The sequence below is a fragment of the Oreochromis aureus genome, linkage group 7 (genome assembly GCF_013358895.1).
Source record: "Oreochromis aureus strain Israel breed Guangdong linkage group 7, ZZ_aureus, whole genome shotgun sequence".
In the NCBI taxonomy this organism is placed as follows: Eukaryota; Metazoa; Chordata; class Actinopteri; order Cichliformes; family Cichlidae; genus Oreochromis; species Oreochromis aureus.
In genome coordinates, this window is record NC_052948.1 from 32,718,360 (window position 1) to 32,733,709 (window position 15,350).

General features: G+C 40.4%; 1 protein-coding gene across 5 annotated transcripts in view; it reads left to right on the forward strand.

Annotated features, from left to right (window-relative positions):
• The first annotated feature begins 233 nt into the window (after positions 1-233).
• LOC116324929 (transcription factor 4) overlaps positions 234-15,350 on the forward strand; it is a 237,011-nt gene continuing 221,894 nt past the window's right edge. Inside the window, exons 1-4 of one of the 5 annotated variants that reach the window (XM_039615272.1) lie at positions 234-838; positions 944-1,035; positions 1,367-1,405; positions 5,783-5,855. In XM_039615272.1, the coding sequence (XP_039471206.1) occupies positions 964-1,035; positions 1,367-1,405; positions 5,783-5,855 (184 nt within the window). In that variant the 5' untranslated portion in view covers positions 234-838; positions 944-963. Of the gene's footprint in view, positions 1,036-1,366; positions 1,406-5,782; positions 5,856-15,350 lie in introns of all 5 variants that reach the window. The other 4 variants (XM_039615271.1, XM_039615274.1, XM_031745715.2 and 1 more) reach the window with 4 other exon arrangements.

Sequence of the window (15,350 nt, forward strand, 5' to 3'; positions counted from 1 at the left end):
CTCTGGAGGGGGGCAAGAAGGAATAACCTTTTCCTTCCTCAATTAGCCCAATTAATCCAAATCAAACCAGCCAATCACCGCGCCAATCAGCCAATCAATCAGCGAAACAAACCCGATTTTTCTTGGAGATTTATTTATTTTCCTGTGGATTTTCCGCTCTCTCCTGAAGCAGCGGCGGCGGCGGCAGCAGCTCGGCGCTCGGCTCGGTGGTGTTAGACGAGACTGTAAGCTAGGTGGCCGCACGATCACATTTATCGCGCAGAAGCTGTGCCAGACGCACATGGGATCCGTCCTGCGTACCGGGGGATCTTCAGCACCCGCAGCCGAGCGGAGGGCACCATCAGCCCGGTCAGGAGGAGCGCTCAGCCTGCCTGGACTCTTCCGCTGACGCAAAACAAACGCACAGACACACACACACACACACAAACACACACACACGCGAAACAAACACTACACATTTCGGAGGTGATATTCTTCCTTCCTGAGACACAAAGTGTTATTTATTTATATCGTATGCGAGCCTGACAGTCAGCCGCGGCGGACAAACTGCGTGTTAGCGCGGGGAGGTCGGACTTGTTTGGCAGGGGAAACACACTGAAACACACGCGAAAAGACTCCCGTTCTGTCGCCCCCCTTCTTTTATTTCCTGTCAGTTTTTTTTTTCTTCTTCTTGCGATTTATTTCCTGCTGCCAAAACCAGGAACCCGGGACTGAGCCCTTACTCCGAGGATGAAAGAAAACTAGATTTGCGATCGAGGCTTTGAGGTTGTTTTACTGGATTTATTTCGCTGTGGAGGAAAAGCGATCCGGGAGCGGAGCGGTGCGCAAAAAAGCCGAGGTCTTCCTCCTCTCTTCTCTCCCTCCTTTCTATCTCTCCATCTATCAATCTGTCTACCCATCCTCTTCTATCTATCTGTCTCTCCATTTGTTTCCATGTTTTTAGGTCCGTGCGATTTTGCTAAAATGCATCATCAACAGCGGATGGCAGCTTTGGGAACAGACAAGGAACTGAGTGACTTACTGGATTTCAGCGCGGTAAGGAAATCCACCTTCTTCTCTTATCGCTAATATGAATAAAATGACAGGTATCATGTGAGAGCAAGCCGTAGAGGAGAATACAGGCGTTCTGTAGGCTTTACAGCCACCACTGTTTACATTTTTAATGTATGAGTTGCACGGCACATAGCCCAGCCTGCATATTTTAGCCTTCACTCAGTCTTTTAACTATTTGCACAAAAAGTTGTGTGTTTATGTAGAGTAACTTGCAGAAAAGTCAGTGCATATTGTTGGTTTTGTGTTGTTTAATTTTTTTGCTTGTGTGTGCAGAGAATTGTGATGCTGCATTAGTAATTTTGTTGTCTTATAGATGCGAAACAGCGATTTGAAAATGTTCCCAACATCCATGGTAGTATATCTCATTTTAAGTCATTTTTTTCCTTCATGTGTAGCCTGATTATTGTTGTTGTTATTATTATTTTTTGTATCTTTCTACCCATGATAGGATTTAGTAAATGTTTCTCCTTTTTTCTATGTGACTTTCTAGGCTGCTCCATGCACTCTGCACCGTTTCGTACAGAATATTTCATGCAAATAAAAAAAAAAGGGCTCGATGTTGAATCATGAACCTGCATGACAGACAGTTAGACAGGCAGCCGAAAAGAGGGAAATGTGTCATACTTTGTCCCCGCAGTGTAAATATTCCTGCAGCATTGCTGTTAAATGTCCAAACCCGCGATTGCGTTTGAAAGTGTGCGTGTGTTTTTAAAGAGAACAGCCTGTGTGGTGAACTTGACGGACAGGAAATAGAGTCCCCGCTCTCGCCCATGTTTTCTCTGCGCCTCTCCTCCTCTGGGAGCAACTTTGGTCTGAAGAGGAGGAGGAAGAGGGAAAAAAAAAATCAGAAACACCCCTAAATGAAGAGAGGGGGAAAAAAAACTGACTTACATTAATCCCGTTATGAAACGTTGAGAAGCAGCATGGACATAATGATATCAAAATATCATAATAGTATTAGGGACATGGGTACAGTGATGCTGCATGACATGCAAATAGAGTTTACCTGCAATGTTGTGAGTTATTATATGAATTTTAATACTGTAAACGCATAATATCACAGCCATGGCCTGTGCATGCAAGTAACTAAACAGGAGTGTGCTACGAATAATTTTTGATGAGAAATATATCATAAAATATACATTTTTACAGGAATTAAATGCCAAAGAGAAGATAGTGTGCCTCATGCCTCTTTTGATTGAATGCACAGCTGAGGCCTGCTAGAAAATCTGTTGTTAGAGCCATGCAGCCTACACGTTAGTGTCTTGTAATGCACTACCCTTTTTTATTAGTGCAACATGTTGGTAAGAACTTGTGCATCAACTCATACAAGTTAACCCCTGTGGCATTTTTTTTTTAGATTTAATAACTTCACACACACATCAGAATATGTCTGTAGAAAAATTAGAATTATAAAACACACACTCTTTTAGCTAAGTAGGTCTCTATTTACCATGTTTACAGCAGAACTATCGTTAAAGTCCATTTAGAAGAATAAGAAGTGCCCAAAGTCGACGGAAATCACGACTAATTTCCAATTTAGTGGCACACACAACATATTCAATTACTTTGGGAATAGTGGCATATATTTTAAAAGAAGCAAAATAAAAGACACAAATTATTTTACATATCCTGTACAATGGTTAACTGAATATTTTAAATATGATATATTTGATTTAAAAAAATAAAATAAAATAGACTCAGTAAATTGATTTGTAATCCCAATGGCAATGAGATGCTGCTGTGATACAAATGTTCTTCATAGTGCTATTTTATCTAGTAAGCTGGTGTATAGTATAAATGGTGTAAAAGGTTGTTTAGATATTAAATCATAGGTGCAAAATGTCAAAAGGTTCAATCATAAGTTAAATTATGCACAAAAGTAGATAAATAATTATTGTCCTTAAGAGATAATGCATTAATATTAAAGGCATTTTCCCTGGTTTGAAAACTGAACAGGTTTTTAAGATATGTCAATCAGCCCATCTTAATTTGAGAAAAAAAAAAAAATTCAAACAAAGGAGGGCAGCAGCAGCTAAAATGTGTCTCCGCTCATTATAAACGCAGACTGAACATTAATTTATTCAATCATCTGTCCTTACACGCCCACAAGCTGACACCAGCAGCTCAAAGCAGTTAGACTGGGATATCGATAGACCTGCTAATAGTCCGAGTTAGATCGTTTATCTCCCCAACGCTTGTTTTCCCTCTTTATTTGTCGCAGCTGTGAGAGAGATTGAATACACAAGCAAGCAACCTCCTTGTTCGGCAGACGCACTTTCAGGCCCAGCAAGCAGCATTAAGAACAGTGATGGATCGAGTGTTCACTGCTTTGGGTCAGGGTTTAATTTATCAGAATTCTGGTTGATTTGAAATAAAACCAAAGGCCTCCCGAACGCCTCGACTTAGTACAGTCTTGTACCGTCTGTAAGTGTGCAGCTCGGAGTGTGTTTGCGGTCAGCCATGCCAACACACGGGCCTGATGTTCATCCAGAGCGGTTATCTGTGAGGGTCAGATGTCTCACTTTGATAGCGTGAAGTGTTCTGTTGTAAAGCTTTACAGTAGCTCATCTCGAAGCACGGCAAGAATCAGTATTCAGCTTCAGTCTGTCTTAACGTGGGCTTGATTTTCCTGTAGATGTGTAGAGCAGATGGTGACTAGTTCTGATGATTATCTCATATGTTTAAGTCAGATATGAAGTAGATATGAAGTGTTTCATTCCAAAATAAGCCATCCAACATTTGGCAAAAGTGACACTTTAGAATGAAAACATATTTTTCACCAAGGTGAGCAGGCGATATAAGTGGTCCTGTTTATTTTTCACAGATGCTGAAAGAGGAATTTGATTTCTCTCCGCTTCACAAAAATAATCCCACAGTGTTTTGGAACACCAAGTCTTCATTTCAGTGTTTAGCACTGAGCTGGGATTCTCTGATTAGGATTGAGTGCAGACCTAAATGTGTCCTTAGCATCAAGTGGAAAACAGTGAAGTGCCAAAACCTTGCATCAAGAGGTGCTGACCAAAGTCAGGAATCTGATTTCTTGACTAAAACTCCAAAATAAAAACTTGTACATTGAATTTTACTTTTGATTCCCTTTTTAAATTAGAAGGACATGACATCATTCTGTAGATGATTTTATTTTGAATTATTTAATTATTTTACAGCAGCCAATCAAATTCAATCAACACGATACCTGAGAACATTACATTTTGTTGTAACTCTCCTGAGGTTGACTGCAAATAATTTCTTTTTTATTATATAAAAGTGCATAAAGATGGGATCACTTTGAGTTCAATTTTCTTCTAAAATTTACAGTTGCACTGGTTCTCTAAATTTCCATATATTTAAAAATGTTACTCTCTGAAGGACTTGAACATTAGGGACTTGATCTGGACTTGGAGTGGGAACTTGCGTTGATTTAAGAAACTGACTTCTGGACTCCCCTCTTCCCATGACTTGGAACTTCCATGTTTTGATGAAGGACTGGATTTGGGATTTGAGTTTTCACTTGTTGGACTTACGTTGGTACTTGACACTGGACTTGCCTATCTTCTCATGATTAGGAACTTGCCTGTCTCAACGTCGGACTGTTGATATGTTAGTCTTGATGTGAAATTTCTTCTCTGCAGGACTTGACCTTTACTCATCTTTACTCGGGGATCTTTTGACCTTGCGTTGGGACTTGACTTTTAACTTTTTGGAGCATGACCTTTGACCCTTGGAACTTGCACATTTTGATGAAGGACTCGATCGTTTCACAACATAATTCACAACATATTGCTCTTGATTTGGGATATGATTTTTCACTTGTTCGACTTATATTGGCACTTGCCCTGGACTTGCTTATCTTCTCATGGACAGGACTTAGACCTTGCTTGTCTTTACTTGGGACATGACTATGATTGCATCGATTTGGGTCTTTTGACTTACTGGAGCTTTACCCTTGACCTTTGTTGGATTTGAACATGACCCTGGATTTACCTGAAGTCTTGACTTGACTTGGACATGTTAGTCTTGATATGGGTGTTGTTGTCCATATGTGCACATGCGTGTCCTGGGACTTGTTTGTCTTCACTTGGGACTTGACTATAAACTTCTTGGCATTGTTTTGGGTCTTGACATTTAACTTCCTTGACCTCTCCTGGGATATGACCCTGGACATACCAGTTAGTTACAAAATTGTTTTGCAAAACTGCATCTTTTTTTTTTTCCTTAAAAAAAAAACTGGCATAAAATCCTTGGAAAGATGTATACATTGGTTTAATTTTCCTTTAACGAGTTCCTTAAGTTCTTGTATAGCAGTGAGAACTTCTGTGACAACTTTGGCATCTTGAAAAACAAATGGGGCATTTCCCAAAGTCAAGTGTTTGGCACTCAAACAAATCAACCAATACCCAGCCCTAGTCATGTCGGACACTTTCCTTGGTAACATACACACAAAGATTCCTTCCAAAACAAGACATCATGCATTTAAAAAAACAGACATTATACCCTATGGAGAAAAAAAAGGGAGGTAGGGGGGGAGTACATGTTACCATTACATTTATGACATTTCCTAATAAGACCATAATGAGATGAGGGGCTGACAGCTCTCAGCCAAATGTTGGATTGGCGTTTGGAATGAAGCTTTTCACGTGTAGCTGCATTGACGTTTCTGTAGAGATGTGTCTTGCTGTGTGCAGTGTCAGTGCTCTCGGAGGTAATGTGCACTCTGTTTGTCTTGTAGATGTTTTCCCCTCCTGTTAGCAGTGGAAAGAACGGGCCAACCTCCCTGGGGAGCGGACATTTCTCCGGCTCAAGTACGTCAGCTTTCTCTTTTTTTTCCTCCCTCACTTCATCATCTTCTTTTTCTTCTTCTTCTTTTTCTTCTGCTCTTTTTCCTCAGCCTCCTCCTCTCCTTCCTCTTACACCTGCTCACTACTGCTTTGTTTGCTGTTTGAATTTTCTAATGTGGGTAACAGTGTTCAGTACGTGGATATGCAGTTTTTGGTTTTTATGCTGTGTTGCATTGTGGGTTACTTTATATTTCAAGCAGACTTGAAAGCCAAATGAGATTTGGCTTGACGATTTAAGAACACAGCTTACTCATACTGTTTATATTTTTACATTACTGGTATTGTGTACAAACAATAACATTGCTTGGTTTGATTATATGACTTTGAATATGCTTAAATCTGTCTCATAGTACTTTCCTACATTGTTTGTAGGAAAATGGTCTCAGTATTTATGTATTTTATTTAAATAACAAAAAACAAATCACCCAGTTTCTTGAATCTGGGGACATTGTTGTTTTTAACATTACTCAAAAAAGAGGAAGTAGATAATTCTCAAGTTAACTCACAATATCGAATTTTATTTTTATTCCCTCTTTATTTCACATTATATAATTATATGAATGCCAATCTTGGATAAAAGGTGATGTGATTTTTCTGACTTTTTTGGGGGGGGGGGGGTCCCATCTGTTTTTCAGCTGCTCAGGTTCATTCCTGAAGGAGACTTCCTGTTTTTCTGATTTGCCGCAGTCATTCTTTCCTGCCTGTGTTGTGGAGATCAGTTTGCTTTGTTTTGCTACGTGCTGGTAGTGTTTGTGTCAAACAGGCACAGTTTGGCTTCGTCAGCGGTGGAATGTGGTGGCTCCAACTTGAAAATGTGGATATTGATAATGCTGATTCATAATGTTGTGTCTGGCTTTAACCCTCAGTTCAGTCTGATAAAGTGTTTCAATTCATTCAATCAACCATTTATTCAGTTTCGTGAAGGAGTCTGTGTTTCATTCATTCAGCAGGTCAGTGATTAAATATGGCACACAGTCACTGAGTGCATCAGCGAGGTTGTAAACTGGTCAGAGAGTGAGTCAGTGAGTCTTTAGGTATGTCATGTTATTGATTCATTCATCCAGCCAGGCAGTCATGTTCTTAGTAGGAAGTACTTCAGAGGGTTGGGTGTTATTTAAAAGTTTTTCAATCAGCCAGCGTCAGTTCAGTAATGGGCGTCTGCCAATATATCCTCAGTGATGTGTCTGCTGTGCATCATCCCCAACCCCCTGCATATATACGCTCAGAGAAGTAAATACAAACCACCCATTACTTTTTTTGTTTTAAACTGATTGATGGATACCTTTTAGCCACTACATGAATAAGCATGAGGTGATAACACATGTTTATTAAATGATCAGTTGCACAACCTGTAACCTGTATGGTTCTAGTAACACCATGCCGACCTAGGGAATGTGGACTTCCACACTGGCACACTTCCACACATTTACCTGTACTGAACATCAGCAATAAAATGCCAGGTCTCCACAGCTACACTTTCTAGTTGTTCATGATAAGACTTTCCATTAGTTTCTGTGTACACCTCTCCACTATTGCTCAACACAAAAAAAAGAAAAAAAAGAAAGAAGCATCACTTGTAGCACTGCTCAGCTATTGCGCTTAACACAGAGTTGAATTTTCAAGGAGTTAAACCAGAAAACTGGCAAATAAAAGGACATAAATTATGCAAAAAAATGTGTTAAATGAACCTTAAGCTAGCACTTGATTTATATGTTAAAGTAGAGCTAAAGTTTTGATTAAGTAGTAATACTATTCTGTCATCCTAAAGTTAATTCAGTCTCTTAGATTTATGGTGATCTGCTGATGACAGGCAGACAGGAATATCAACCTCCACGCAGAGACTCATTTATTTGGAACAATAATCAGTCTCAGTCTTTCCACAAAGGTTTATTAGATGCTTCAAAGCAGGGTATGCCATGCATTTTAGAGCTCAGAATTACTAAAAGAAGACAACAGTAAAACTGCTGGACCAACATGGCCTACTGTAATTTAGTTTATACGTTTAAATGTTCCCATGCTAATAACTCTGGACTTTATTCAAGTGTCAACTTAACTTTAGTGAGGTGCAAAATTAAAAGAGAAAATTAAAAAGCTAAATATTGTGTGTTCTGTCCCAGTTTGTTTGCCAGTTTTACCAACGTTACATATGACTTCTCACATCGTGTTAGCTGTAGGATTGGTTTTTTGGGACATGGCCACAGTTCGCCAGCTTAGCGTTTTAAGTTAGAGGTTACAGTGTAAGTATAGTCCAGAGAATGTAAACATAGTGACGTCATAGTCATCATTAGCTGGTACTTGTTCAGCACCATGTCAGTTTTCACTCATTGATTGAATTTGTCACTTGGTTCTCATTATATCTGTTTTTTTGTGTATTCAGGATTGCTTGTTTGTTTGTTTTTAATATGTATGGGAAGAATGGAGCTGGAGATTATTGGATTGGATCCTTTCTGAGCTGAGCCTGAAGTCAAAGTTCTTGATTTACTGGCAATCTACACTGGTACCCCACCCATTGTATGAAAAGTGAGCTTTTTTCATTGTGTGTCTGGGATGACCCTTAGAGATCTGGACATCTGAGCAGGATGCCTCCTGGGCTCCTAGGTGAGATGTTTCAGGTACGTCCAACCACGAGGAGACGCTGGGACAGATCTGTCACAGGAATACCTCGGTGTACCACCAGAAGAGCAGGAGGTGATCAGGTCCAAAGGAGGTCTGGATATCTTTGCATGGACTGTTGCCCTCTTGTGCAGCTCCTTCTGCTGATGAACAGTAGAAAAATAGATAGATAGATGGATGGGTGGTCTTAATGTATCCAAGATACATTCAGGAAGGACTGAAATCCACTTATTGAAATTGTCTCCTGGGGATATCTAAGATCCATTCTGGCCAGATCCAAGACTGAAAGCAGATTAGGGCAATAAACTTGTACTGTAGCTGTTTTCCATGAAAATGATTTATCCATTCGTTTCTGCTCCTTTGTGGTTAGCCATTAGCCAGCTAAGTTAGCAAGCTATTATTTTTGTTACCAGACAGGATGGAAAAAGAAGGCAGATGCTGTCCTGTGCATCTTATACTGTATGTTGATAACATTTGCAATGGGTACGTAAAATAAATTTGCATTACTCAGTGAGGTGCATTTGTGTTATAAAGCACATGCTCTCCACACTTTTGCCACTTCTGCTCCTGCCACCTCTGTGGTTGGATGCATCGTTCTTTGCTGTGAGATCACATTGTACGTTTGGGTGCATTTTCCTCATGTGTTTCACAGGATTGCATTGCGGTATGTCTGGTGTATGTTCGGCAGCATCTGCAGTGTTTATTAAGCAGCCTTCAGCCACCATACCAGTAGGATACTTTCTGTTTAAAGTCTTTTCTGGAAGGTCTTCACAGAAAACAGCCGGGTCCTTTCTGTTGCTCCTGCTCCTGTTATTTGCCTCTAAACGGCGTTCGGAAGCCATTTTGTTAGTTGGCTGGAAAACAGAGAGATGGCGAGGCATCTTCTTTGTTTACTGCTTCGTTGTGTGGTTGTTGTTGTTGTTTTTGCTCCGCGGTTTCGGTGATGTTGCTTGCTCCTGTGCCGTGCATACAAATGCGAGGAAGGACGACAAATGTTGCGATTTTTGGCAAAAGAAAAAAAAGTCTCAGTTTTGCAGAATTTGTAGCGGTGTTTAGGCCTTAGGTTTGCTCCATCAAAGTGTATCTTCATGTTAGGATTGTTGTTGTTTTGTTTTTTTTTTCCTTTTTCTTTTGATACAGGAACACACCGTGGAGTCACACGCACATACGCTTATCCTACTATACAAATCACACTGTTTCCCATACACACACATCTAAATATCCTCGTGTACAATCACACACACACGCGCGCATGCACATGCACGCACGCACGCACACGCGCGCGCGCTCTGCTCACCCCTGCTGTGGCTTTCTGCAGGCCTCGGCATTTTGATGAGCCTGGTGCTGTTTGTGAATGCAGCTAATTAGAACTCTATAGACCTACACAACCATGAGAGGAGCAGTTTCCAAAGGCTGGGTTGAGGCCAGAGGCTGGGACGTGCTGACATGGACTGGGGTCCATTCACTGTAGGCTGACAGGAGTTACTCTGCTTTGAATGATGCACTTTCATACATTTGAAATTTTGTGTTCATGCTCTGTCCTGTAAAGTATTTACTTCTGTTTGTAAATGCATACCTTAAGCTGTTTTTACTCTTCCAGTTAATGGCACATAAATGATGATTTCAAACTTTGATCGTACAAATTCTTGATGTTTCATAAAAAGAGAACTTTGTGGTTTTCTTTAGGTAGCCAGTAAGTAGGCCTACCTAAAGTTAGACTTTAGGAAATTAAGATTTCTATTAGCTAATTTTCAATCAGTTTCTTGACTTCTCCACCGTAAAAGATTGATGGGGCATTGTTGTCACCCTGCTGAGCAAAAGGTCAGGGCACGTTGACACCTAAGTTTCAGAATGCATCAATGTTAAATTGGTGCCGTAGGTGCATCTACTAAGAATCTCAGACGAGTTTGAATCTCAGTGATCTCCACCTCTCAGTCAGGGGTCAGGTCAAGTTTTCTGAAAATCGGGCAAAACATGACATAAAAGGCTAGTAGTATGACTCAGAGCTTTGGTAGCCATACTAAAATGACTTTGATGTACCTCAAACAAAAAATTTTATATACACTCTGTTGCTGCTCCTATACTGTCCTATATAGCTTCCAATCCAGGTGTTAATTTTATTGTCCTGGATTTTATTTTGTGCAAAAGCACACTGACATTTTCAGGATTTAGCGATCTGCTGTAGTACAAGTTTTAATGACAGCCTTAAATTAAGTTATAAGTTATTTGGTACTAGTTATTTTGTATCTCTGTACAGCACTTTGGTCAACATTTCTGTTGTAATTGAATTGTGCGTCAGTGATAAATTGATTGGTTCATGCAGTTTTGCACAATATGCCTATTGTGCATATTGTGCAATGACTTAAAGAGGCCTCTGTTTCATTGATAAGTTTAGAAATGTCAACCAAGAAAACATTTGGATACAACATCATCTTATCACCTTATTATACCCTGTTCTCTGGGTACCCCCATAGACCAAATGATGCAATAGTCTTGCATAACTTAGCTCACAATAGTTTAAACGTTTTCAATATGCTGAGCATAATAACCCAATAACATTTATCACCTTTTGACAAAGCATTACAAGTTAATGCAAACCTTTCTGCTGCTCATAAATTTCGCTGAATCGGGATGATGCTTTGTTGAGCTAAGTGTGCCCAGTATTGGTTGGTTTTACACTTGAACTGATTTGATGTTAGCTTGGCTCTTATCTTAGGATGGTGGCACATGAGATCGACCTGTATATTAGCAGATTAGCAGATGCCAAGTGTCTGCATCCTTGTTAAAAAAGACTCTACAATAATACAGAGAAAATCCCAACAGCCAGACAACCGTCTATGAGCAAGCAGTTGGGCAACAGTGGAAGGAAAAACTCCCTTTTAGCAGGAAGAAACCTCCGTCAGGACAAGAGTCAGGTGAATGTTGCTACATTCAACTTGCTGTTAGTTAGCAAGCTGATTTCCACTCACTTACTTAGAAAAGACATATTAAAAGGATCTCTTTCAAGCCTTTCAAGGGCATCCTTTAATTGTACCCTGATGTGAAATTTTACTTTAGTTTGAGAATTAAATGGATCACAGATCACCGAGCAGTACCTGCTTTCAGTACAATTTTTGATCTTTGGTGCTGTGGGCACTGCTCCACAGTAATTCACGTTTCCACTAACACATGTCTTTGTGTTTAAATTCCTATATATATCCTGACTAAAGAAAGTACCCTGTCTCCAAGTCCTGTAGAAAATAGGTGGTGAAGGAAAGTTTGGATGTAAGAAGAGCCTGGATAAAAGCAGAAAACACAGAGGTGTTGAATATAAAAATAACGTCTCAGTGAGACGAGGCAGAGGGCTAAAAATATTTTGTAGGATTTGGTTTATCTGATGCTTTTGAGGATAAGGAGTGACATTTTCCCAACCATGTCTTTATGTAGAGATTGAACTCTGAAATGACAGCCTTCACACAAAGCTGTGAATGTACCTCTCCATGTAAGCCCTTGTATTCCTGCCCATAAATTCACCTTAAAACACAAAAGCATCTAAACATGAACACTGCACAGTCTCGGCTGACATGCTCAGCCCACGGTCATCACCAACCAGGAAGTGGATTAGGCGTTTTAATTATTGAGAGATTTCGCCGTTGTTGTTGTTTATTTTGGGATCATCCCTGGAAAGATAATGCACACTTCAAACTCGGTGTGTATGTGTGTGTGTGTGTGTGTGTGTGTTTCTAATCTCCTCCTGGATGAAGCCGTTCAGTGAGCGGCTTCACTCTGCCTGTCAAAACCACCGCCGCTGCCACCACTCGTCTATTTCAGGTCTTGGCTGGTTTTGGTGTTTTCCTCTTCTTTTTTTTTTCTTAAAAAAAAAAGCCGTTGTAACCTCTCAGATCTGCTGTTTGTCTCCCTGTCAGTGGTGTTGGAAGGCGACCGAGATGTGTGCGTGTGTGAGAGAGCGAGAGTGTGTAAATGTGTGTGTCCTCAGCAAAACGAAGGTTGAGCATTGGGAAAAAAAAAAAAAAAGAGTGTAAGAGATTTGAAGCATTGATTTTTGAATTGTCTGTCTGAACAAGCAAATATGTGTGGGCAGGTGTTTATGTGTGTAGTTGGGACCATGGAGGGTGGGGGTGGGAGGGAAGAGAGGTTTGGCAGTGTGAGGGCAAACCATCAACCCCGCTGTCGTGGGTCTTAAAGTTGGCACTGAGAGATGAAGGAACTGTTTCCTGGAAGCAGAAAGAAATAAAGAAGGTGACAGAGGAAGGAAAGAAGTAAGGAAGGAAGGAAGAAACAAAAGGAAGGAAAGAACAGAATAAGACGAATTTTAAATAATTGGACACAGAAATAAAATCAAATTAAGATGAAATAAGGAATGAAAAGTTACGGAAGTAATAAAAACTCAAAGAAATTGTGTAGTAAGGAAAGTAAACAAGGGATGGAGCAGAGCTAATGGAGAAGTAAGAGAGGAAGGGGTAACAATGACACAGAGAGAATGAGGGAGAAATTTTAGAGGGAAGTAACATGAAAGGAAGAACAGAAATAGGTCGAAAAGTTGAAAGGAAGCAAGAAGCAAAGAAAATGGAATATAAAGGGTTAATGGAGAACTGATTAAAAAAAGTAAGAATTTAATGGTGAGTGAATGATGGACAAAAAGAACAAAATTAGATGGTAAATGTCAAAAGAAACACAGGAAATGCGAAAAGGGACAAGAAGGCATAACTATAGCAAGAAGGAAAAGAGTGAGGAATAAGAGAGGAAGAATACTACTAAAGGCGTTTAAGAAAAGACTCAACCATAGGAAGGAGGGAAATGATGAATCAGTGAAAGGAAACAATGGGAAAAGGAAAAAGGAAGGGAAATGAAGAAATTAAAGATAGAGAGGTTAGCAAAGAACTGAAACAAGGAAGTATAAGACAGACGGAAAGAAGACAGATTTTGAAGTTTGGTGCTAGAGTGGCTCAAACCAAGACTGGGATTGGTGTCCTGTCCTTTATCATTTCATCATCATCATCATCATCATCATCATCATCATCATCATCATCAGTATTTTAATCATTAATGGGCTAATTTCACATGCTGAGTGGTTTTATTTAAGGAATACTCACAGGTTGTGTTGCTTGACTTCATCAGAAAACCAGCCAACTGTTTTTTTTCTTTTTTTAATGGGTTTATTGTAAACCTTTTCTGACCTTTTCAGAGAGGCAGGACTCATCGGCCTGGTCACCAGGAGGGAGGAGGAGAATTGTGTTGCTTTCTGTGGTGCCAGCAGAATACATGACATCACTAATGTTATGGGTTAAGAGGTTGCTGTTATTTCCTGGATTTCCTGGAGTGGACCAGGCCACTCAAAGCCAACATCAGAAGCTCCACAAGAGTTCATACATGTTTCGGTATATATTCCTAAAACACTGTAAAGTACTGTACTGTAGTTTTTAAACAATGTTTACTCTAAACCGTGTAGTTGGACATGTTCACAGGTCTAAGGATGATTCAAATGAAACAGTCTGAGGCTGAAAGCAAATCTTCCTTAAATATGAGCCAAAAACAGCCACTACAGTGTGGCTTACTGTTGGGTTTTTATGACATTTTGGACAGCTCCTGAGCTAGATGGCACTGAAAAATAAGATATTCCAATTTAAATATACAAACAATACTTTTGAGAAGAACAAATCCATAGCTGGTTGGTGTTTCTCTTTTCATTAGATTTGTTGGCGGGGGGGGGGGGAATAAAAACATCAGCGTTCCTCCTTTAAAAACATCATCTCTTTGAATGATCGCCAAATCAGTAAGCTTTATCCCGTTTTATTTTTGTCCCACCTTCCACCCCAGTGTCTTCTTTCTTTTCCTGTCAAAACCAAAGACAAACAGAAGGAAAAAAACGCAGCAGCTCTGTCGCCTTTGCCAGCGAGCTTCACGCATTAGCAGAGAAATTTGGGCAAGGGCAGATACAGCCCCGATGGCATGCCTGATTTTTGTTCTCCTAATTGGCATAGCTTATTAAGTCACAGTTCACAGCGGAGAAAAAAAGGGGGTTGCTTTAATAATATCCCCTCTCCCGTTTGATTTGATGCACTTGTACCGAGACAGATAACGCGCTTCAGCGCGGCGAGTGACGCCCCCACCACCACCCTCTTGTCTTTATTCAGTCAAATCTGCCTCCGTTACGCCCGTCACTCAAAAACACCCCGGCTGGTCGCTTTCAAAATAGAGATGGAGAGCAGGAGCCAGTCGCTCAATACCTCACCCTCCCACCTTCTCTCTGCCTCTGAGGCTGTTAAATTGTCTCATTTCCCCGGCAAGGCGATGCAGAACGACTCACAAAAACACCCAACCATGCTCTTAATTGTGGTGCGGATTAGGGATTAATAGGCGTTTTTAGCCATAATGGCAAATATTATTAGCCCCATTTGCTTTTCTAATGCTAATAATGACTCTGCTAATAATGGCAGTGATTTCAAGGTTAGCGCCTGTAAGTACTCGGCATGGATTTGTGTTTTTTCTTTTTCTCAAAGCTCAGGAGATTGACGTGCCGCTTGCTTCGACGGGCCGGCTCGCTACCGAGTCGGAGCTCCATATGTTTTCCCCAAAGAGGAAGCTGAAAGGTTGTGAGCTGGGCTGAGATCTTAAGTTTAGACTAGTCTTGCTTTTCTCAGTTTCCACTGAGCTTGGTCCAGTTTCTTAACGATTTTTAAAATTTGTTTCTGTATTTTGGGCTTCGCATGCAGCAGAAATGGATTGAAAAAGGAGTAGCCAGGAGGCACTGATCCTCTGTCTCTGGTGACTTGGTGAGATAAGCTGATGATCCTGACTTTTGTGTGAGTTCAAGCTCACTTTGTTGGGTAGTTGAGAGGTGAAGAG